The 23962-nt window shown below is 41.6% G+C and overlaps 1 protein-coding gene across 1 annotated transcript in view; it reads left to right on the top strand.

Annotated features, from left to right (window-relative positions):
• Window positions 1-23962, top strand: part of foxp4 (forkhead box P4) — a 201205-nt gene that overhangs the window by 109656 nt on the left and 67587 nt on the right. Inside the window, exon 4 of the mRNA XM_062986129.1 lies at window positions 9835-9957. Within this exon, the coding sequence (XP_062842199.1) occupies window positions 9835-9957 (123 nt within the window). The remainder of the gene's footprint in view (window positions 1-9834; window positions 9958-23962) is intronic.

Below are 23962 nucleotides of genomic sequence, written 5' to 3'. Positions count from 1 at the left end.
TCTTTAAGGTCATGTGACTATTGTAGAGAGACAGTGGTAGCCTAGTGGAAGTTTTGGGCTGTCAATCCAAAGGTTGAGAGTTCGAATGCCAGCAAGGCCCTCAACCCTCTGGCTCCAGGGGCGCACCGTGCAATGGCTGATCCTGCGCTTTGACCCCAGCTTCCAAACAAGCTAGGGAATGTGTGAAGAAAGAATTTTGTTGAACTGTACACCTGTATATGTATAAATTACAAATTAAGGCATTCATTCATTCATTCTACAATCCAAATACACCCACTTAACCCACCCATCACATCCATCCCACCCATCACATCCATCCCACCCATCCAACCAACCAACCAACCAACCATCCATTCACCCACCCATCCATCCATCCATCCATCCAGCCATCCATCCAACCAACCAACCAAATACACCCACTTAATCACATCCATCCCACCCATCCATCCATCCAACCAACCAGCCAACCAACCAGCCAAATACACCCACCCACCCATCCATCCATCCATCCATCCATCCATCCATCCATCCATCCATTCATCCACACATCCACCCATCCATTCATCCATCCACCCACCCACCCATCCACACATCCATCCACCCATCCATCCACCCATCCATCCATCCATCCAACCAACCAACCAACCAACCAACCAACCAACCAAATACACCCACTCATCCACCAATCCATCCATCAACCAAATACACCCAAATACACACCACCCATCCTTCCATCCATCGGTCTGTCCATCCAACCAACCAACCAAATACACCCACCCATCCATCCATCCATCAACCAATCAACCAACCAACCAAATACACCCACCTAACCCATCCACCCCACCCATCCATCCATCCGTCCAACCAACCAACCAACCAAGTACAACCAACCATCTTGTATTCTTGACTTACAATCATATCTAAATAAGTGATTTCTGATTGGCTGGTGGGAGCATGTGTCAGGCAAACATATCCTCCTCTGACGTGATCAGGGTCCCCAGCTGTCCTAAAGACAGATCAGTACAGTTGTTTGTTTGGTCATTTTATGTTAATACTGAACACACATACCTGCCCATTTTTGTCAAACAGCTGGCAGCTCTTACTGTTGTACAAAACACCAATCATAAAACAAGCCGTTAGCCCTATTTATGCCCCCCCATCCTGACACATTGGGTATTCCTAATACACAGCAATGCCAGATTGCATAAATTAGATGTGACGGCTTGTTTACCGTCCAGAGCCCACCGAGAGGAGGCTGATGAGTGTTAACGTGAATAAACAGATCGTAATGCCTATCAGCACGGGGAACCGAAAGTGAGGAGTACCAGCAAGCAGGGGGGTGGGAAAATAAAGTGGGCTGAGACGTGTGTGTATAGGCAGGCTAGTCTTCGCACACTTAGGTGGGTAATTCTTTCTGACAGGGATAAACAGTGCTGGGATGTTGTACCCAGTGTGCATCACCGAGGTGTGTGTGTGTGTGTGTGTGAGAGAGTAAAACACCCTCCTTCCAGTCATCTTCTTGTCATTTTTTCAATTATCCGCTTTCCCAGAGGTCCCGGAGCGCCGCTGGTGAGCTTGAAGACAGGTCATTTAGATGGATTGTGCTGTTTATATTTTGATTATACGTTCCTTTTTCTGCCATCGCGCTCTATCCCGGCGGTAGCGGCAGCACAACGGGATCGCACGGAGGCATCGGCGGGGCTGCCGCGCTTGTTAAACCCGGGCGCATTGGAGAGAATTACTCCAGCGATAAATTTCCATGGAGCATGCCACCGAGGGATAGTTGTGTTCATTTCCTCGCCAATATCTGGCAATTTGCGACTGCCCGGAGAAACAACATGGTGTGTGGTGTGTGTGTGTGTGTGTGTGTATGAATGAATACGGGCTGTTGTGGACTTCTTAACGTCGTAATTCACACTGGACGGCCAGGTGCAGCTCCGCAGCCTTTAAACCCCCTAGACCCTCATGGCCCTTACTAAATTCACCAACTTTAAGTACCGTTTACTAGATTTTACCCCTCAATAAAAAACACACACACACACACACACCATTAAAAAAAATTCACCCGGTCCCAATTACACCTTTATGGAGCTGATTCGCCACGTCTGTTCGAAGTTTCGCCGCTTTGCTTAATTTTCGCGTGTACGCACCGCCTCCGCTACGTGTGATAATTGCCCCGTCATGTGGAATGGCAACGAAGCCTCCAGAGGATGGAGTTGCATTCATCATCCATTTATTTAAATACCATAATTTAGTGTACAGCTCATTACTGCCTGGCTGACCTTTTCTAAAGAGAAGGACCCCCCTGCTCCCCCCTCCCCTCAGTGCCGTAATTCGGGGGACGCTGAATGCAAATAAAGCGAGGCAAGAAAAGAAAATGAAAGCGTTATCTCCGAGGCTAATAACTTCACTCCTTAGCTACATTTAATTTGCCAGTGGAGCCTTTTTTAAGGATGCTTTATTTGCTGTAATTTGAAAAATGTTTTGGCTCCATGCATCTCGAAGGTGTTGTAATTTGTAATCAGGCAAAGAAAAAAAAATAATACAATAAAATAAATTAATAAATAGAAAGTAAGGAACAATAAATAAATAAATAAAGTAAATAATAATAAATAAATAATAAATAAAATAGTAAGTAAATATTGAATAAATCATAAAAAAAAAATTCAAATGTGATTAAGTAAATAAGTAAAAATAAATAAATAGATAACAATAAATAATACATTTAATAATAAGAATAAAAAATAAATAAATTAAAACCAAAAAACAGTTAATTAATTAAAAAAGAAGTTGTATGGAATTCAAATTCGAAATTTAAATGTAAGTAAAATAAATAAATAAATAACGAAAATAACTAAATTAATAAATTAAAAACAGAAGTGGTATGGAATTCAAATTCCAGGTTCAGTTTTCAAATTTGAGTAAATAAATAAATAAATAATAGAAATAAATAAATAAATTTAATATATAAAAAAAAAAAAGAAGTGGTATGGAATTAAAATCCAGATAAAAGTAAATAAAACAGTAATAAATAGTAAATAAATAAATCTAATTTAAATCAATAATAAATAAATAATTAACACAAATAAATAAATACATTTATTTTAAAAAAGTTGTATGAAATTCAAATTTTAGATTATGTTTTCTAAGTAAATAAATAACAAAAATAAATTAATTATTTAATTTATAAAAAGAAGTGGTGTGGAATTCAAATTCCAGATTCAGTTTTCAATTTTGACTAGCCGTGTCATTAAGGCATCATATTTTATAATTCGCGTCCAGACATCACGAAGCCGCGTACATTTGCTCTAATGGAATATAATAGAGGTTACCGGCGCAGTAGGGAAGCCGTTCACAGCTCTTTTAAGAGCAGTTTAATGAAAACGAGTCTCTCTGCGCTCGGACGGCCCGTTGTGCAGAGGCGCGATATATTTTAATTGTACTTGTCAGGAAATTCTCTTGTTTGCAGTTTGACCTCTATATAGAGACGTGACACGACGGGTTCCGGACACTTCCATCCGGCTCGCCAAGGTCTGCACAAGCTTTCACGCCATTCACCCCATCATTAAGAGCATAACGGCTCGGCGAGGAACCGTAATTCATCAAGGGCCGAGATTAAAACTCATTGAAATGCGTGCTCCGTCTCCACTTCTTACTTTATGACCCTCCGGGACGCATCAGTCTTCTTCTTTACCCTGGCTTTTTTCTTCTTCGTTCTCCTGCTCTTGCGTTCTCCCTCTCCTCCCTTTGTTAATCAGTTAAACTCGCTCTTCAAACAGCTCCTCTAATTACCGTTCTTGGTTCTCCGCGAACGCCCGTCTCAGATGCCGCTCTACTCTTCCTTCCATCGCACTCTCTCCATTAGTGGCTCTCTCCGGATCGGCGTTGACCTCTGCGGTACGGAGCCGAGCGTGCCGTGTGCGGACAGGCCCGGTGAATCTTAATAGCGCTGGGAAGCTGCCGAGGTGCCGCAGACGCCGGCTCATTAATAGATTCGAAATGCTTATAGAGATTGCTCGAGGGGGTGTTAGTTGGCAACGTAACCACAAAAATAGGCACAATTGCACGTACACTTATTGGTCAATCGTATGTTGGCACACAGAGTGGCTTGTTGGACATCACAGTCAAAACTGTAGGTATTACTTAAGCTTTTGGTAGTTATAACAGTCTCCACTCTTCTGAAACTGTACTGTTTTAGGCACAACTTGGCACTGATGCTCTGCAAGGGACAGTCCTAGTACAATTATTGTACTAGACTGTTAACTGGAAGGTTTCTGGTTCAAGCCCCATTGCCAATTTGCCACTGTTGCCCCCCAAAGAAAGGCAAATGATCACAAGGCCAGGTCGTCTTCTGATGGGTCCTTCCACCCCACACTTAGTATTACTAATACACTTAATATTACTAAGTGTGGGGTTGGAGGACCCATCAGGATACGACCTGGCCTCATTTGCCTTTTTGGGGGGGCAACCGTGGCGACTTGGGGATTCTGATCCTTCAGAGTTGGCCGTTTGCTTTCAAGCAGACACAATTGGCAGTGCCTGCAAAAGACTATATTGGTCACAAATCTGCTGGGTGGAAAAAGGCACCTGTACAGAAGTAAAGGAACACAGAGATCAAGTGGGTAACTCCACTTAAGTATGGATGATGGGTACTTACTAAGTGTGGGGTGGGTGGACCAATCAGAGGACTGCCTGGCCTTGTGCTCATTTGCCTTTCTTTGGGGGGCAACAGTGGTAACTTGGCAATATTACAGTGGATGCAGCAGGATATTCTGCTAGCACACCAGTGCTGAAATTCTGAACCCTCCGACTTGGCTGGGCACCTACTAGCAGACACAATTGGCAGTGCCTGCAACAGACTATGTTGGTCACAAGTCTGCTGGGTGGAAACAAGACCAGACCCTGATTAGTAGGCCAAGCCACCTGTAAAGAAGTGAAGGAACATGGCGATCAAGCGGGTGACTCCACTGAAGTATAGGCAGGCAGATGTACCCTCTTTGGATGGTTCCCCAGCAGTGTAAGACTAATTGGCTATGCTAAGATGGGATAAAAAGGCACTGTTTTAGCAGGTCTCCCTTTGCAAGGCCAAGTCCTCAATACCATCCTCTGTGGTAAAACTCTAGCAGAGGAAGTATTTAAGCGTGGCGATTCGCACCTAGCTGCCTTCCTGCCCCTTGCTTATCAAGCACCTATCTCTTTAGTCTTTTTTTTTTATGAATATTCACCACAGACAGAAAGAAAGGGGCAAAAAATTATCCTCCCCCCAGTATCCTCTATTACGCCACCTATTCAGCTCACGAAAGAAAAGAAAGGAAAGAGGGAGCGAATCTCTGAGACAAAGCAGAACGCAAATATAATTCGGCATTGTGCGCAACCTTTTTGTCGAGCGGCCGTCAAGCGGGCTAATGGCGACGCTTTTCATGCCGCGGAAAAAAAAAACAGCAGTGTCGAATTGCACACACTGGAGTAATGGGACCGCCTTTGTGGAATTAGATTATAGGGGGCAATTAACAGCGTCAAACCTTAACAACTCGGCATTCAGGCGCACCGCAATGGAAGGTGTTATAACTCCGGTAATTATTGTACTTCACAACTCGGAAAACGCCAATGAAATGTGTGTATCAAATAAAATGTACGGCGCAGAATGGGACACCGATGAGGGATTAATTACAGGGTTGCATTTTACGAGTGGAATGACAAGGGTTGAATTGGCAAGATGCCAAGCATCTGTAATCTCACAGCACCCGCTTTACCACCACAATCGTTCGGCTGAGAGTCTTACGAACACTTACAAACAAATACAGTCATACGTGTTGTATGAGTCTTCCACCTCGTGGTCTTTCTTTGCCCAAACTGGCAGGCTATAATTGCAAACCCCTTGGCTAGGCTGCCAAGTCTCCTCCAAAACATCTGGCACCAAATACATCATATTAAATCTCCTTTTAATAGCAGACGTCATAGTTTCAAAATATCATTCACTGCACTGAGCATGGACTTGCCCCAAGTGTCTGCAACTAATGTGTCAATTAGAAATATTCATTCTCCTCCTCCGTAAAGGATATTATGGTGATGCCCATGTGCCCCAGCCTTGGTACCAAATATTGCCCTCACACCTCTGACACCACATTGACGTTTGATGGCTTTTGTGCTGCCCAAAGGAAACTTCTATCAGATTTAAATCTGGACACTATGAAGGGCCACTCCTGGATATTCCAAAACTGGTTCCTTAACCAATCTTCAAGTAGCTGTTCTATTTCTTGGTACTCTTCTAGAGACTTGAAGAAACCAAGATGCCAAGATGCATTAAGGCAGTCCATAGAACCTTATTTCCAGAACTCCTGAATATGCCAGGGAGAATTTGGATAGATCAGCAGTCAACCCTTCCTTTGCTTCTTAGTCAAGAGAGGGTCACGTCTGGGAGTCGTCTGCGTAATGAGCCTACCTGCCTTGAAGATCAGCAGGGGGCACATTTTACAGAATCGTGCCCATCATCCTCATCCCTACCATTGGAAGGAAGTTTGAGACAGTATATTTTGGAAGGGTGCTGTTCCATTTCTTGTTCCCCTTCTAGAGACTTGAAGAAACTATGCCAAGATGCACAGAAGCAATCCATAGAACTTTATTTCCAGAACTCATCTCCAGTGTTCCAGAACTCATCAACTCCATCTGCCTTGGAGATCAGCAGGGGCACATTTTACAGAATCTAGTACGGGGCACAAGGGGGTTACTGAGTGGTTTAATAAGTATAAAAAAGATGCCATGAATCCATAAGCCTCGTCATTCACAGACACCATATCCTAGCCAATGTTTGAGCCAGTATCTTTTAGAAGGGGGCTGTTCTATTTATCAGCACCCTTCTAGAGGCTTGAAGAAACTGTTCAGATGCATCGAAGCAGTTCCGGTGCACTATTCCGTAGCCTTTATTTAGTCCCCTACACCGGTGGGATTTCACGATTGAACGTGTTCTGCTGCGGCTGGCCCGTTTGATCGCGATACAGCGTTTTACAATAAAGGATTGGACAAGCCTCGCCAGGCACGCTCTTCAAACTGATAACCACATGAGCGCCAAGCCTTTATCCCCCTTCTCCGAGATAGAGAGAACAAGCATGCTCATATTTACTACCAGTCTTGTTTACAAAGTCAAATCAGACCTTTACAGATTTAATTTGCTCCTGACAGCTCTCTCTCTCTCTTTTTTTATCTCACTACTCAGACTTCCAATACATCCACCGCGCGCTCAAGCATCACCTCAAAACAAATGAATGCAAATATCCACGCGGAGTCGCAACCTTGCGTCTTTTTTCCTCCCTCCTACTACAGGGGGGAATTTAGATAAATGTATGTATTACGCTGATCGTAATTTGTTCTCATGTTTCGACCCGCCGGCAGCCGTCGCCTGTAAATAGCGTTATTTTTATTGAGCAGTTGCGGCGAGATAATCAGTTATGGCCCTTGAGCGGTAAATAGGAAAATAAACGGGCCCCTGTGGAGAGGCTAAGCCGTCTGGGTCTGCATACTCCTGTATGTGTGTGCGCTCGTGTGTGTTCTCAAATACACTCTAGTTTTCGAGGAAGCTAAAACAGACAATTTACTTTATTATTTTCTTTCTTTAATCCCAGCGTTTTTTGATGTACATTTAGAGTTAGATAAGAATTGCCCCTTGTGTTTAACACGGTGCTGTCTTCGGATAAATTGCTCTCTATTTTCCAGACTGTTGAAAGCCATTTCCTGCTGATAACTATCTTATCGTCTTGTTTGTTATTTCTGACTGGGGTTTTATTCTCTCTGTTGCATGTCATAATAATGTGGTTTGAGACAGTTCAGAGCAGATACGAATATGTACTCGAAAGAAAATTCTATCAGCGCGTCAAGTTTATAGTTGTACGAATTGCACATTTTGCCATGTACGTTTTTTAAAAAAATATTCTTCCTGTACCACCCACCCTGTTACTTACACAAAATTTTATTATTATTGCTTCTTATTTATTAGTTCTGGGACTGGCATTGAGTTTCAAGTAGTTTTTTCCCCCATAAGGATGTATGGGAAACCTGTTAATGTGTTCTATGGTCCCGTGGACTTGCATATATTTTAGGCTCATGTAAAATAATGGGGTTGTTTTAAAACTAAAAATAACACAAATGTAATATAAAAACACTGAAATAAAAAGCTGATTCTCAGAACCCCGAGCTGTAACACAAGTTTAAAAGTGAAACAGTGAGGAAAATCCAGCTAAACACAGATACATTTGGATGCTTTCAGAGTGGATTTATTCCACACAAATGCAGTTTCGTCTCATATTCGCACTTTGATGATGTTTTACCGCACCGCTCAAGCCGAGCGCTGAACAAAGCGACTGTTCATTGTTAATTTGAAATTAAATAAATACATAAAAAAAAATAAAAAAAAATGAACACGTTAAGTTTATCTATCATCTATCCATCCATCCATCCATCCATCCATCCATCCATCAGTAATCAAAGATGGATGGGTGGGTGGATGGGTGGATGGATGGGTTGGGTAGATGGATGGATAGGTTGAGTGGGTGGATGGATGGGTTGGGTGGATAAGATAAGATAAGACTTTATTGATCCCCTTAGGGAAATTAACTTGTTACAGCAGTATGAAGACAAGAATACAAGAAATACAACTAAGTAAAAAATATTGCACACATAGTGTGTAGTTATTTACTCTATAAAATATCAAAAAAATAATATATACATTAAAAATATGCAAAATACATGTATATTAAGTTATTGCACTTATTGGATCCATCCATCCGTCCACCCAACCCATCCATCCATCCATCCATCCATCGACCCACCCATCCATCCATCCACCAACCCAACCAATCATCCATCCATCCATCCATCCATCCACCACCACATCCAATCACCTATCCATCCATCCATCCATCCATCCATCCATCCATCCATCCATCTATCTATCTATCCACTCACCCAATCACCCACCCACCCATCCAATCCATGTATCCATCTATCCACTATGGATACCAACCCATCCATCCATCCATCCATCCACCACCACATCCATCCACCACCACATCCAATCACCTACCCATCCATCCATCCATCCATCCATCCATCCATCCATCCATCCATCCATCCATCCATCCATCCATCCATCCATCTATCTATCTATCTATCTATCTATCTATCTATCTATCTATCTATCTATCTATCTATCTATCTATCTATCTATCTATCTATCTATCCACTCACCCAATCACCCACCCACCCATCCAATCCATGTATCCATCTATCCACTATGGATACCAACCCATCCATCTATCCATTCATCCATCCATCTACCAACACACCCAATCACCTACCCACCCATTCATCCATCTATTCACCCATCTAACCATCCATTCACCCACCCAATCCATCCATCCATCCACCCACCCCATCCATACAGCCATTCACCCATCCATCCATCCATCCATCCATCCATCCTAGTGATAGATAGATAGATAGATAGATAGATAGATAGATAGATAGATAGATAGATAGATAGATAGATAGACAGACATGTACAAATACAGTGGTACCTTGTCTGCGATTCCTACTGGTCTAAAAATGGTGACTCCCTATTGGTAATCAGTTGTGTAGTGTGTAACCTCGACCCCAGTGACGTAAAGATTATCAATTACAACAGGTTGAGTTGTTTAGGGTGAGCAGTATGGCGATCCGACCACTTTAAACTTCGGGTAGTGTGTCTGTGGTAGGCAATTCAGGGAGTTATCTCTGCATCATATCTTTGATTACTGTGTTTGTTCAGTTACTGATAGTTTTTGCTTGTTTCTGATTGGCCAGGTTCCAGTGTCCATGGCTATGATGACCCCACAAATGATCACTCCTCAGCAGATGCAGCAGATCCTCTCACCTCCACAGCTGCAGGCTCTGCTTCAGCAGCAACAAGCTCTCATGCTGCAACAGGTACGGCTCGTCCACTAAAACACACACACACACACACACACGCACACACGGTCTAGACATTATGATCTGCAATGTGGTTCCAGAACGCTTTAATTGATTAATGGATCTATAGTGTTTTATTCATTCATTGTCTGTCTTACCACCGCTTTGTCCTACTCAGGGTTGTGGTGGGGCGAGAGGCCGTACACACACTGGACAGGTTGCCTGACTAACACACCCCCTCTCCAAAGAGCGCAGTAGTCGACCACTTCTTTTCACCTGCATGAGACAAGTTCACATGGTGCTTAGTATTGCAAATGGAGAGTCACGCACTGATCCCCATTATCCCCCGTATTTTGTACAGAGGTTGTAATTGCAGCAGTTATGAGGAATCCCCTCCGGCATTCCCACCCCAAACGAAGCCAATTATTGTCCATATAGGCGTCCGGCCTGGCGGTATCTGCTGAGATTCTAACTTATGGGTTTGTGACGTCAGCTGTGGTGTTCTAGTATGTTCCTGGAGCCTCTTTACTTTAACCATGATTCTCAACCAATAAAATCAGACACATCATGTCAGATCTTAATTCCACGCTGCTTCCATTTCCACCCACACCTCCTCTTTAACTGCTCTTAATTGAGACTCTTAATCAACTCGGCAGCTTTATTCTCTTTAATCACACTCACTTTCACTGGGACTTACTTCCTCCAGTCCGCCAGTCTGGCTGCCAAGTAAAAGCAGAGGTTCATATATGCTAAGGAAGTCTCAAACCCATTCTCTTTATTACTCCAGTCATTTCCAGGTCTTGTATAACGGCGAGTGTGTGTGTGCGGTAATGCAAACCTGTTACGTGTTCAGGTGTATAATATAGCCGGTTTGCTGAAACACAGCTCAAGTTGATTGCATCCTAACAGACATACCTGAAGCAATTGCTTTGATGGCTTTATATGTAGCGTTTTTATAAGTACCGTTTATACGTGCTAGAAACGCCCTCTTTGGCTCGTACGCCTGCATGTTTATGAGCCGGCAGCTATGCAAAGCGCAGTCTCTCTTATCGTTCTGGTCATGTTTACTGACTTATCTCATTCTATTGCCTCGAGTCCAAAGGTGTGGCGCGTTCGGAGCCTGACATGAAAGAACAAACACCTCTTGTCTCATGAGCGTCTATCGCAAATATTTAACACAGCGTCTCTACCGAAACCCCAGCGCCACCCCCTGAACTTTTTACCTTTCTTTACCTAAAGAAATCAGGTTCTTATTTATCAGAAGTGGACTTCTTTGATTAACTGATGTAAGATTCTCATCAAAGAGATACAACACAAGCAAAAATACACAAATTGCATTGAAATTTATAATAAAAGCTTATGTCTCAAATGGTTTCAATTGGATTTTTGGAACTAGATGTTCTGCTTTAGTCAAACACTCATTTGTTTATTCGTTTTTTGACAAAATTCTAGTCAGGGCAACTGGAACCTAGTGGCCGAACCACCGGTCCACCAGTTACACGTTCTACATGGTGACAGAAAACTTGAGTACGGGGCCGCTCAGGTGGCACAGCGGTAAAAACACACGCTGTTCACCAGAGCTGAGATCTCGAATACATCGTATCGAATCTCGGCTCTGCCTGCCGGCTGAGGCTGAGCGGCCTAATGAACAACGATTGGCCTGTTGTTCAGATATGGGCGGGATAAAGCAGGATGGGGACTCTCTCTCAGACTAGTGCGATTACGACCTCTGCTTGCTGGTTGGTGGCGCCTGCACGGAGATGGGAAAGGAGTGCGGTAGAGGGTGTGGCTCTCCTTACACAGCGCTGTACTGCACTGCACTCGTCAAGTGTAGGTGATAAGATGTTCGATTGCTGTGCACGTGTCGGAGGGGGCGTGGAGCAGCTTCGTCCTCCCCAATCAGGAGCAGGGACCAGTTTTAGTGAGAGGATGATTGACGGGTAGAAACTGGATGCGCCAAAGTGGGAGAAAAAGGGGAAAAGAAAAAGAAAACTTGAGTACCTAAAGGAAACGCACATGGACTTTTCACAACTCTGCCAGCTGTGCCATGCCGCCCTAGTTATGACATCTATTGATACATATAATGGATAATTTTATATATATTGTCATTTATACATATAATCAATAAAATAGTACAGCACCCCTGGAGCCAAGAGGCTTAAGAATTTTAGAAGGGTGCTGGGTTAGGGTTAGGGTTCTTGTTCTAAACAAACTACTTATTTTCATAAAGATTTTATGAAATTCTAATGTTCAAAGTCCAAAATGTCTTTAATTTATAGTGTTTACCAGATATATTTTCTTTTTCCACACTAAATAAAAATAATACACAATAATAATGTTAAATATAGATCAGTTGTGTTTAAAGTTCGAATCCCTTTATGCAAATTTTAATTAATAGTTTGTTTATGTAAATTATTAATAGCTGTTTCCCAATTCCATTGTGAACTTGTAGCCTTTTTATCACTCACATAAGTGGAACTATTTACCACTACAGTGGATTAACTGTACCTTCATAAAAGCCATTTAATTTCATTTGAATTGATGTCACACCATAGGACAACATTTTCATTACATCACTTAATTTACTATGACTTACACTATATATACACCGATCAGGCATATAATTATAACCACCTTCCCATTACTGTGTTTGTCCCCCTGTGATGCACTGTGTATTCTGACACCTTTCTATCAGAACCAGCATTAACTTCTTCAGCAATTTGAGCTACAGTAGCTTATCTGTTGGATCGGACCCCACGGGCCAGCCTTCGCTCCCCACGTGTATCAATAAGCCTTGATCATGATCAGAATCTAAAGCAACACAATTACAGAATGACACTCAAATACACACCACACTACATGCCAAGTATGGTACCCATCCTATATATTGTTCAGTTCCAGTGTCACACCCATTGTTAACAGAGCTATAAAGCCCTGTCATGTGACCTTAACCTCATTGAACCCCTTCAAGATAAACTAGAACAACGATTGCAAGCCAGGTCTTCTCGACCAACATATGTGCCTGGAGTAGGGTGTCCATACGTCCGGTGTAGGTGTCTGGATTGATCTACAGTGCATCAGTGATTAGTCTGACCAGTCCACTTTCCTCCACTGCTCTAATGTCCAGTTTCTATGCCTTCGTATCAGGTTGGACACTTTGATAGCCTGCAGCTATGCAGCCCCACATATAAGGGTTTGATTAACTCTGTGTTCTTTATCTAATCACTAGTATTAAAAGGATCTGCAATTTAAGTCACAGTAGCTCCGTACCAGTCCTCTAGCGTCTATGACCCATGGTTGGCCAACAAACTGTCAGCGGTTTGTGGCTTGGCCAGCCTTGGGCCACTGTCAGTCTGTCCCTTGTTGTTGATATGCCAACCCAGTCATCTGGCTATAAGGATTTTGCCCTTATTAAATTGATTTTTATGCTTGGTTATATCTGCTGCATTCAGCACATTTACTATGAGGAAGATATTATTAAGTTAATGGCATTACACCCTATTTACTAACATCTAAAGATGCTAGGTGGATAGAAACCAGAGGAGCCAGAGTAATTGGAGGCTTAAACCCAGATCCTTATTCCACTAGTAGCACCCTGCAAGCTGTATGCCTATGTGTAGAAGACTGGGCTAGCTTTTTTAACACCAATGGCCATACCCATATGATTAAGCACACTGAGTGTCTCTCTCAATGTGTTTATGCATGAGTTAACCTTTACACCCCCCCAAAACCCCTTAATTACAGCCTGGCTGATATATATTTTTTCTTTTTTTTACCCTCCAGTCTCACTTCAGTTCCACAAAGCCAAGGTCACAATAATGGGAGTCTGAGGTGAATGCCTTCTAAGGCGCAGTTAACGTGAAAGGGGTCCACTGAATCAAATCATTAAAAAAAACCTTAATTATCCTTTTAATTATTCTCCCCTGCGCTCCGCTCAACACGGGCATGAATTAAGGGGGTAATGAGCGGGCGGGCAGTCCAAAGAACCGACGTCAGCCAGGCATGGAAGCAGAGACGAGCGACATATTGGATCCGACGTGGCTCCGGTGCATTAAATAGAGTTTAGGCGGCGCGTACGGCTGGCTGACTCCCTTTTTTAAGGTGGACCGAAGCTTGGCATTGCGAGTAACTCTTTGTAAGTCTTGGTGGCTCACAAAGCTGCAAAATGATTGGTGTAATCATGCTATTCCGTGTTCATCAATACAACTGCTCATGTGTTTAGACCGCACGGCCTCATTTGAGATCAGAGATGCGTGCACGCCCAGGTCACGAAAAAGTTTTCCTCAGAAGTTGGAAGAGTAACCGAGTTTGTCATTTCGATACGCAGGCAGGGTGTGTTTTATGGTCCACGCTTCCTTCTGAGGCGTCACTGTAGGCTTGTTGACCATAAGATGGATTGCTGTCATTGGTTCAGCTTTGCTTGTCCGTTGCGTAAACGATAATGGTGCCTTGGCTAAGCAAACACTGTCCTGGTCACTATCTAACAATCCATGTCTCCTTTAATTCTAAAGCAATACAGTTATAGAATTACACTCAAATATGTCACACCCATTGTTAACAGGTCTATAAAGCTCTGTCATGTGACCTTAACCTCATTGAACAGCTTTAAGAGAAACTAGAACGTTGATTGCTGAAGTCTGCGCCTGTTGTAGGGTGTCCATACGTCTGGTTTTAGGGTGGATGGATTGGTATTTCATCTGCCTGTCCACAGTCCGGTACAGCACCTAGACGCACATATATTTGGGACAGTGGTAGCCTAGTCCCAAATAGGTAGAGCTTGGGTTACCAATCGGAAGATTCAGGCTCTGCTATGCAGCCACTGTTAACCCTGTCTGCTCCAGGGGCCTCGTACAATGGCCGACCCTCTGCTCTGACCTCCGACCTTGGTCATTGGCCAGCACCTAGACGCACATATATTTGGGACAGTGGTAGCCTAGTCCCAAATAGGTAGAGCTTGGGTTACCAATCGGAAGATTCAGGCTCTGCTATGCAGCCACTGTTAACCCTGTCTGCTCCAGGGGCCTCGTACAATGGCCGACCCTCTGCTCTGACCTCCGACCTTGGTCATTGGCTTACATACACGTCAAAAGAAATGATTGATGTATTTCATTAATTTAAAGCCACCAATTTCCGTGCGGTGGTCCACCACTTTATTGTAGAACTTCCAGCCCTGTGAATTGGCAGTGCCTGCAGCAGACACGTTTCTGCTAGGGCGAGGTGACCGGACTGTGTGGGTGGGGTCTTCAAACACTGTGTAATGAACCCTGATTAGCAGGTAGAGAGGCACCTGTGCAGAATGCATGGGCGAAAAAAGGGTCGAAGGAGGCGTGAGCAGCAAAATACCCACCTCGATTGCAATCAGGGATCCCCTGGCAGCAGAAGACAAGCTGACTATGCTCAATTGAGAGAAAATGGGAGAAAATGCATAAATAAATTAGAACATTTTTTTTAGATTCATTACCTGAGCCCAAGATGAGGTGCCACAATGATATGGCTACATTAATTTGGGGAAAAAAGGGAGAAAATTACTAAGTAAAACAGTAAAAAATAAATAAATAATAAATAAAATATAATAATAATAATAATAATGATAAATAAAATAGTAAAAAAGAAAAACTAACTAAAATAGAACAAAAAATAAAAATAAATAAAATAATAAAAAATAAATAATAATAACTATTAATAATAATAATAAATAAAATAATAAAAAGAAATAATAATAATAATAATAATAATAATAATAATAAAATAAAAAAAATAGTAAAAAAATAAACAAATAAACAAAATAGTAAAAACAAACAAAAAAAAAAAAAAAAAAAATTGGCCAAAATTGGAATCTCAGAATCAACCATTTAAAATAATAATAATAATAATAATAATAATAATAATAATAAAAATAATTAAAACAATTGTAATCTGCCAACAAAAAAATTCAATCAATGCATCTGTATATTTTATTATAGTTTACCTACATTTTTATGAAATGACTGATTTTAAAAAGTTAATTTCATTGTCATCAGGCCTCATATTTGGTATTTGTTTATTAATTAATAACTAATAATGAAAGTCTATAATAATATATATATATTTTTTAGTTTTTTTCATACATGACTTCATCAATCTTTCTTTCTCTATTTCATTGTTTAAAAGGATGAAGCACAGTCTCACTAACACCTCACACACACGCATGTATGCGCACACACATCTCTGTAAAGCTTGTAATCTGAGTTGGCGAGGTGTGTCGTCGAGCAGCGTTTCCCTGCGATAACACACACACCGTAGTGTTTACCTGTGTATAAAGACTGACTTGCGTGTAGTCGAGCTTTAAATCAGTAACCGTCGTGTAAACACAGTTTCGTGTTCTTTATTAACCATTCTCCTCCTGTGCCCTGGGCCAAACACGCCGCTGGCTTTCTCAGAAATTAGCTCTGGTGTGTGAGTGAGGGTTCTTCGCTGGTGTGTGTACGTGTACGAGGTCACTGAGCGGTGATATTTATTCTGACTTGCTCTTTAATCATGCCCTGTGATGGACTGGCGACCTGTCCAGGGTGTTTCCTGCATTTCGCCCAGTGAATTATACCCACTGTGAGCCAGAATTGGATAAAGCGGTGGTAAAACAGACAATGAATGAATGAGTACTGTTTAATCATAAACAACATTACCTTTGCTCATCTGTAAAGCAGAAACTACGATGCAGACGCAGATCCAGATCTGCACCAAGCCATCGATAATTCACACCATCATAAATGCTAAATCTTTAATGTGACACATGGCAGGATTTTTTGTTGTGCAAACAAATATGTATAAATAAATAAAAAATTATTATTAAAATGATTTACAATTTCTTATTTTTTTCAATTCACTATTTTTAATTAAAAAAATAAATAAGTTAATTAATTTATTTATATTTTTTATTTTTTATATTAATTAATATGTATTAAATAAGTATTTTTTTAAATGTATGTAATGTGTGTGTGTGTGTATATATATATATATATATATATATTTATTCTTTTTTATTTATGTACATAATTATATAAAAAATTCTAAAAATATGTACAAATTCTATATTTTTAATAAAAAAATTAATTGTTAATTAATGTATTTATTTATTATTTTTGTTTTTTTAATTAAATAATTAATATGAAATTAATATGTATTAATTAATTTAATACAATTATTTAATTATGTTAATCTGATTGGTGCTACAGCCAATCAGATTATAAATAAAGATGCATGTTCGGATGTGACACGTTGCAGGAATTTATTTTATTTAATGGCTGTTGTGCAAAGAAATATATTTAAATTAATACATAGATAAATAAAAATTATTTTATGTATGTAATTATATAATAATATAATTGTGTGTGTATATATATATATATATATATATATATATACATTCCTGATCAAAATCTTAAGACCAGTTAAAAAATTGCAAGAATATGCATTTTGCACTATTGGATCTTAAGAAGGTTCTAAGTAGAGCTTCACAATGCTAAAAGAAGAAATGGGTGCAAGAGACAAAAACTTTTGAGCAGGGAATTTATTGAAAACAACAATTTAACTGAAATAGGCTGTTCATCAGCTGATCAAAAGTTTAAGACCATAGCTCAAAAAAACCCGAAAACCCCCTTAAAACAGAAATCAAAGTGTCAAAAAAGGACTCAGTAATGAGTAGCTCCACCATGCTTGTTGATCACTTCAAACAATCGTTTAGGCATGCTTGATGCAAGTGTTTTCAGGAGGCTAGTGGAAACGTTGCTCCAAGTGTTGAAGATGGCTTCACGAAGGGCATCCACTGTCTGGAACTGATGTCCATTTTTGTAAACTTCCCTTGTCATCCATCCCCAAATGTTCTCATTCAGATTTAGATCAGGGGAACACGCAGGATGGTCCAAAAGAATGACGTTATTCTCCTGGAAGAAGTCCTTTGTCAGGCGGGCATTGTGCACGGCAGCATTGTCCTGTTGAAAAATCCAGTCATAACCACACAGACGAGGGCCCTCAGTCATGAGGGATGCCCGCTGCAACACCTCCACAAAGCCAGCTGCTGTTTGACACCCCTGCACAACCTGAAGCTCCATTGTTCCATTAAAGGAAAAAGCACCCCAAATCATGACGGCGCCTCCCCCACTGTGCCGCGTAGAAAACATCTCAGGTGGGATCTCCTTGTCATGCCAGTAACGTTGGAAGCCATCAGGACCGTCAAGGTTAAATTTTTCTCATCAGAGAATACAACTTTCTTTCACCTTTCAATGTCCCATGTTTGGTGCTCCCTTGCAAAGTCTAAACGGGCAATTTTGTGGCGTTGAAGAAGACGTGGCCTTTAAAGACGTTTTTTGTTTCTGAAGCCCTTCCCTCGCAGATGCCGTCTGATGGTTATTGAGCTGCAGTCAGCACCAGTAATGGCCTTAATTTGGGTCGAGGATCGTCCCGTGTCTTGACGGACAGCCAATCGGATCCTGCGGCTCAGCGCTGGTGAAATTTTTTTGGGTCTACCACTTCACTCTTTTGTTCCATAACCCTCAGGATCTTTTAAAAAATGCAAAATGACTGTCTTACTGCATCCATCCTCAGCAGCAATGGCACGTTGTGAGAGGCCTTGCTTATGCAGCTTAGGCCTTGCTTAAGCATCCTACCGCGTTCAAAGTCAGTGAGCTTTTTTGCTTTTGCCATCAGGAGGTCTTGACAGTGTAAATACTTGACAGAAAATGACATGGAATCCAAATTTTTGCACAGATTTTGGCTTTTAAAGGCTGTGATCTTAAACTTTTGATCAGCTGAAAAAAGCATGTTTGAGTGTAAATGGAGTTTTCAAAAAATTGGCTGCTTTAAAAGTTTTTATTTCTTGCACCCATTTCTTCTTTTAGCATTGTGAAGCTCTGCTTAGAACCTTCTTAAGATCCAATAGTGCAAAATGCATATTGTTGCAATTGTTTAACTGGTCTTAAGATTTTGATCAGGAGTGTATATATATATATATATATAGGTGTTTCAGTTATTTTGTCCAACCCCTGTATATATATATATATATATATACATATACAGGGGTTGGACAAAATAACTGAAACACCTGTCATTTTAGTGTGGGAGGTTTCATGGCTAAATTGGACCAGTCTGGTGGCCAATCTTCATTAATTGCACATTGCACCAGTAAGAGCAGAGTGTGAAGGTTCAATTAGCAGGGTAAGAGCACAGTTTTGCTCAAAATATTGCAATGCACACAACATTATGGGTGACATACCAGAGTTCAAAAGAGGACAAATTGTTGGTGCACGTCTTGCTGGCGCATCTGTGACCAAGACAGCAAGTCTTTGTGATGTATCAAGAGCCACGGTATCCAGGGTAATGTCAGCATACCACCAAGAAGGACAAACCACATCCAACAGGATTAACTGTGGACGCAAGAGGAAGCTGTCTGAAAGGGATGTTCGGGTGCTAACCCGGATTGTATCCAAAAAACATAAAACCACGGCTGCCCAAATCACGGCAGAATTAAATGTGCACCTCGACTCTCCTGTTTCCACCAGAACTGTCCGTCGGGAGCTCCACAGGGTCAATATACACGGCCGGGCTGCTATAGCCAAACCTTTGGTCACTCGTGCCAATGCCAAACGTCGGTTTCAATGGTGCAAGGACCGCAAATCTTGGGCTGTGGACAATGTGAAACATGTATTGTTCTCTGATGAGTCCACCTTTACTGTTTTCCCCACATCTGGGAGAGTTACGGTGTGGAGAAGCCCCAAAGAAGCGTACCACCCAGACTGTTGCATGCCCAGAGTGAAGCATGGGGGTGGATCAGTGATGGTTTGGGCTGCCATATCATGGCATTCCCTCGGCCCAATACTTGTGCTAGATGGGCGCGTCACTGCCAAGGACTACCGAACCATTCTGGAGGACCATGTGCATCCAATGGCGGTGCCGTGTATCAGGATGACAATGCACCAATACAGACAGCAAGACTGGTGAAAGATTGGTTTGATGAACATGAAAGTGAAGTTGAACATCTCCCATGGCCTGCACAGTCACCAGATCTAAATATTATTGAGTCACTTTGGGGTGTTTTGGAGAAGCGAGTCAGGAAACGTTTTCATTCACCAGCATCACGTAGTGACCTGGCCACTATCCTGCAAGAAGAATGGCTTAAAATCCCTCTGACCACTGTGCAGGACTTGTATATGTCATTTCCAAGACGAATTGACGTTGTATTGGCCGCAAAAGGAGGCCCTACACCATACTAATAAATTATTGTGGTCTAAAACCAGGTGTTTCAGTTATTTTGTCCAACCCCTGTATATATATACAGTGTATCACAAAAGTGAGTACACCCCTCACATTTCTGCAAATATTTCATTATATCTTTTCATGGGACAACACTATAGACATGAAACTTGGATATAACTTAGAGTAGTCAGTGTACAACTTGTATAGCAGTGTAGATTTACTGTCTTCTGAAAATAACTCAACACACAGCCATTAATGTCTAAATGGCTGGCAACATAAGTGAGTACACCCCACAGTGAACATGTCCAAATTGTGCCCAAATGTGTCGTTGTCCCTCCCTGGTGTCATGTGTCAAGGTCCCAGGTGTAAATGGGGAGCAGGGCTGTTAAATTTGGTGTTTTGGGTACAATTCTCTCATACTGGCCACTGGATATTCAACATGGCACCTCATGGCAAAGAACTCTCTGAGGATGTGAGAAATAGAATTGTTGCTCTCCACAAAGATGGCCTGGGCTATAAGAAGATTGCTAACACCCTGAAACTGAGCTACAGCATGGTGGCCAAGGTCATACAGCGGTTTTCCAGGACAGGTTCCACTCGGAACAGGCTTCGCCAGGGTCGACCAAAGAAGTTGAGTCCACGTGTTCGGCGTCATATCCAGAGGTTGGCTTTAAAAAATAGACACATGAGTGCTGCCAGCATTGCTGCAGAGGTTGAAGATGTGGGAGGTCAGCCTGTCAGTGCTCAGACCATACGCCGCACACTGCATCAACTCGGTCTGCATGGTCGTCATCCCAGAAGGAAGCTGACGCACAAGAAAGCCCGCAAACAGTTTGCTGAAGACAAGCAGTCCAAGAACATGGATTACTGGAATGCCCTGTGGTCTGACGAGACCAAGATAAACTTGTTTGGCTCAGATGGTGTCCAGCATGTGTGGCGGCGCCCTGGTGAGAAGTACCAAGACAACTGTATCTTGCCTACAGTCAAGCATGGTGGTGGTAGCATCATGGTCTTGGGCTGCATGAGTGTTGCTGGCACTGGGGAGCTGCAGTTCATTGAGGGAAACATGAATTTTAACATGTACTGTGACATTCTGAAACAGAGCATGATCCCCTCCCTTCGAAAACTGGGCCTCATGGCAGTTTTCCAACAGGATAACGACCCCAAACACAACCTCCAAGATGACAACTGCCTTGCTGAGGAAGCTGAAGGTAAAGGTGATGGACTAAACCCAATTGAGCACCTGTGGCGCATCCTCAAGTGGAAGGTGGAGGAGTTCAAGGTGTCTAACATCCACCAGCTCCGTGATGTCATCATGGAGGAGTGGAAGAGGATTCTAGTAGCAACCTGTGCAGCTCTGGTGAATTCCATGCCCAGGAGGGTTAAGGCAGTGCTGGATAATAATGGTGGTCACACAAAATATTGACACTTTGGGCACAATTTGGACATGTTCACTGTGGGGTGTACTCACTTATGTTGCCAGCTATTTAGACATTAATGGCTGTGTGTTGAGTTATTTTCAGAAGACAGTAAATCTACACTGCTATACAAGTTGTACACTGACTACTCTAAGTTATATCCAAGTTTTAGTTCTATAGTGTTGTCCCATGAAAAGATATAATAAAATATTTGCAGAAATGTGAGGGGTGTACTCACTTTTGTGATACACTGTACATGTGTATATATATATATATATATATATATATATATATATATATATATATATATATATATATATATATATACATACATATATACTGTATATACAGTGTATAACAAAAGTGAGTACACCCCTCACATTTCTGCAAATATTTTATTATATCTTTTCATGGGACAACACTATAGACATGAAACTTGGATATAACTTAGAGTAGTCAGTGTACAACTTGTATAGCAGTGTAGATTTACTGTCTTCTGAAAATAACTCAACACACAGCCATTAATGTCTAAATGGCTGGCAACATAAGTGAGTGTCAATATTTTGTGTGACCACCATTATTATCCAGCACTGCCTTAACCCTCCTGGGCATGGAATTCACCAGAGCTGCACAGGTCGTTACTGGAATCCTCTTCCACTCCTCCATGATGACATCACGGAGCTGGTGGATGTTAGACACCTTGAACTCCTCCACCTTCCACTTGAGGATGCGCCACAGGTGCTCAATTGGGTTTAGTCCATCACCTTTACCTTCAGCTTCCTCAGCAAGGCAGTTGTCATCTTGGAGGTTGTGTTTGGGGTCGTTATCCTGTTGGAACTGCCAGTTTTCGAAGGGAGGGGATCATGCTCTGTTTCAGAATGTCACAGTACGTGTTGGAATTCATGTTTCCCTCAATGAACTGCAGCTCCCCAGTGCCAGCAACACTCATGCAGCCCAAGACCATGATGCTACCACCACCATGCTAGACTGTAGGCAAGATACAGTTGTCTTGGTACTTCTCACCAGGGCGCCGCCACACATGCTGGACACCATCTGAGCCAAACAAGTTTATCTTGGTCTCGTCAGACCACAGGGCATTCCCGTAATCCATGTTCTTGGACTGCTTGTCTTCAGCAAACTGTTTGCGGGTTTTCTTGTGTGTCAGCTTCCTTCTGGGATGACGACCATGCAGACCGAGTTGATGCAGTGTGCGGCGTATGGTCTGAGCACTGACAGGCTGACCTCCCACGTCTTCAACCTCTGCAGCAATGCTGGCAGCACTCATGTGTCTATTTTTTAAAGCCAACCTCTGGATATGACGCCAAACACGTGGACTCAACTTCTTTGGTCGACCCTGGCGAAGCCTGTTCCGAGTGGAACCTGTCCTGGAAAACCGCTGTATGACCTTGGCCACCATGCTGTAGCTCAGTTTCAGGGTGTTAGCAATCTTCTTATAGCCCAGGCCATCTCTGTGGAGAGCAACAATTCTATTTCTCACATCCTCAGAGAGTTCTTTGCCATGAGGTGCCATGTTGAATATCCAGTGGCCAGTATGAGAGAATTGTACCCAAAACACCAAATTTAACAGCCCTGCTCCCCATTTACACCTGGGACCTTGACACATGACACCAGGGAGGGACAACGACACATTTGGGCACAATTTGGACATGTTCGCTGTGAGGTGTACTCACTTATGTTGCCAGCTACTTAGACATTAATGGCTGTGTGTTGAGTTATTTTCAGAAGACAGTAAATCTACACTGCTATACAAGCTGTACACTGACTACTCTAAGTTTTATCCAAGTTTCATGTCTATAGTGTTGTCCCATGAAAAGATATAATGAAATATTTGCAGAAATGTGAGGGGTGTACTCACTTTTGTGATACACTGTATATATATATATATATATATATATATATATATATATATACATAAATAAAAAAAATGTACAAATTCTATACTTTTATTAAAAAAAATAAGTTAATTAATTTATTGTATTATTCTGATTGGTGCTACAGCCAATCAGATTATAAATAAAGATGCATGTCTTGGTGTTGTCAGATGTGACGTTGCATTATACAAAATAAATAAATAAATAAAATAACATAATATATATATTTATATATATATATATACTGAATATATGTATAATGATAAATGTACAAATGTTATATTTTTAATTTAAAAAAATAAGTTAATTAAATAATTAATTTACATTTTATATTAATTAATTAATTAATATAACATTAATATGTTTTAATTAATTAATTCAATATTTTTTTTAATTAATACAAAGCTCCTGAATTTTCTTGTCTGTGTGATCACCTTAAGCTGCAAGGTAACTGATTTTGCAGCAGGAGCATTTTTTTTCTGCAGC

This window comes from Trichomycterus rosablanca, chromosome 24 (assembly GCF_030014385.1).
Source record: "Trichomycterus rosablanca isolate fTriRos1 chromosome 24, fTriRos1.hap1, whole genome shotgun sequence".
In the NCBI taxonomy this organism is placed as follows: domain Eukaryota; kingdom Metazoa; phylum Chordata; class Actinopteri; order Siluriformes; family Trichomycteridae; genus Trichomycterus; species Trichomycterus rosablanca.
This window is presented reverse-complemented; position numbering and strand designations above follow the sequence as displayed.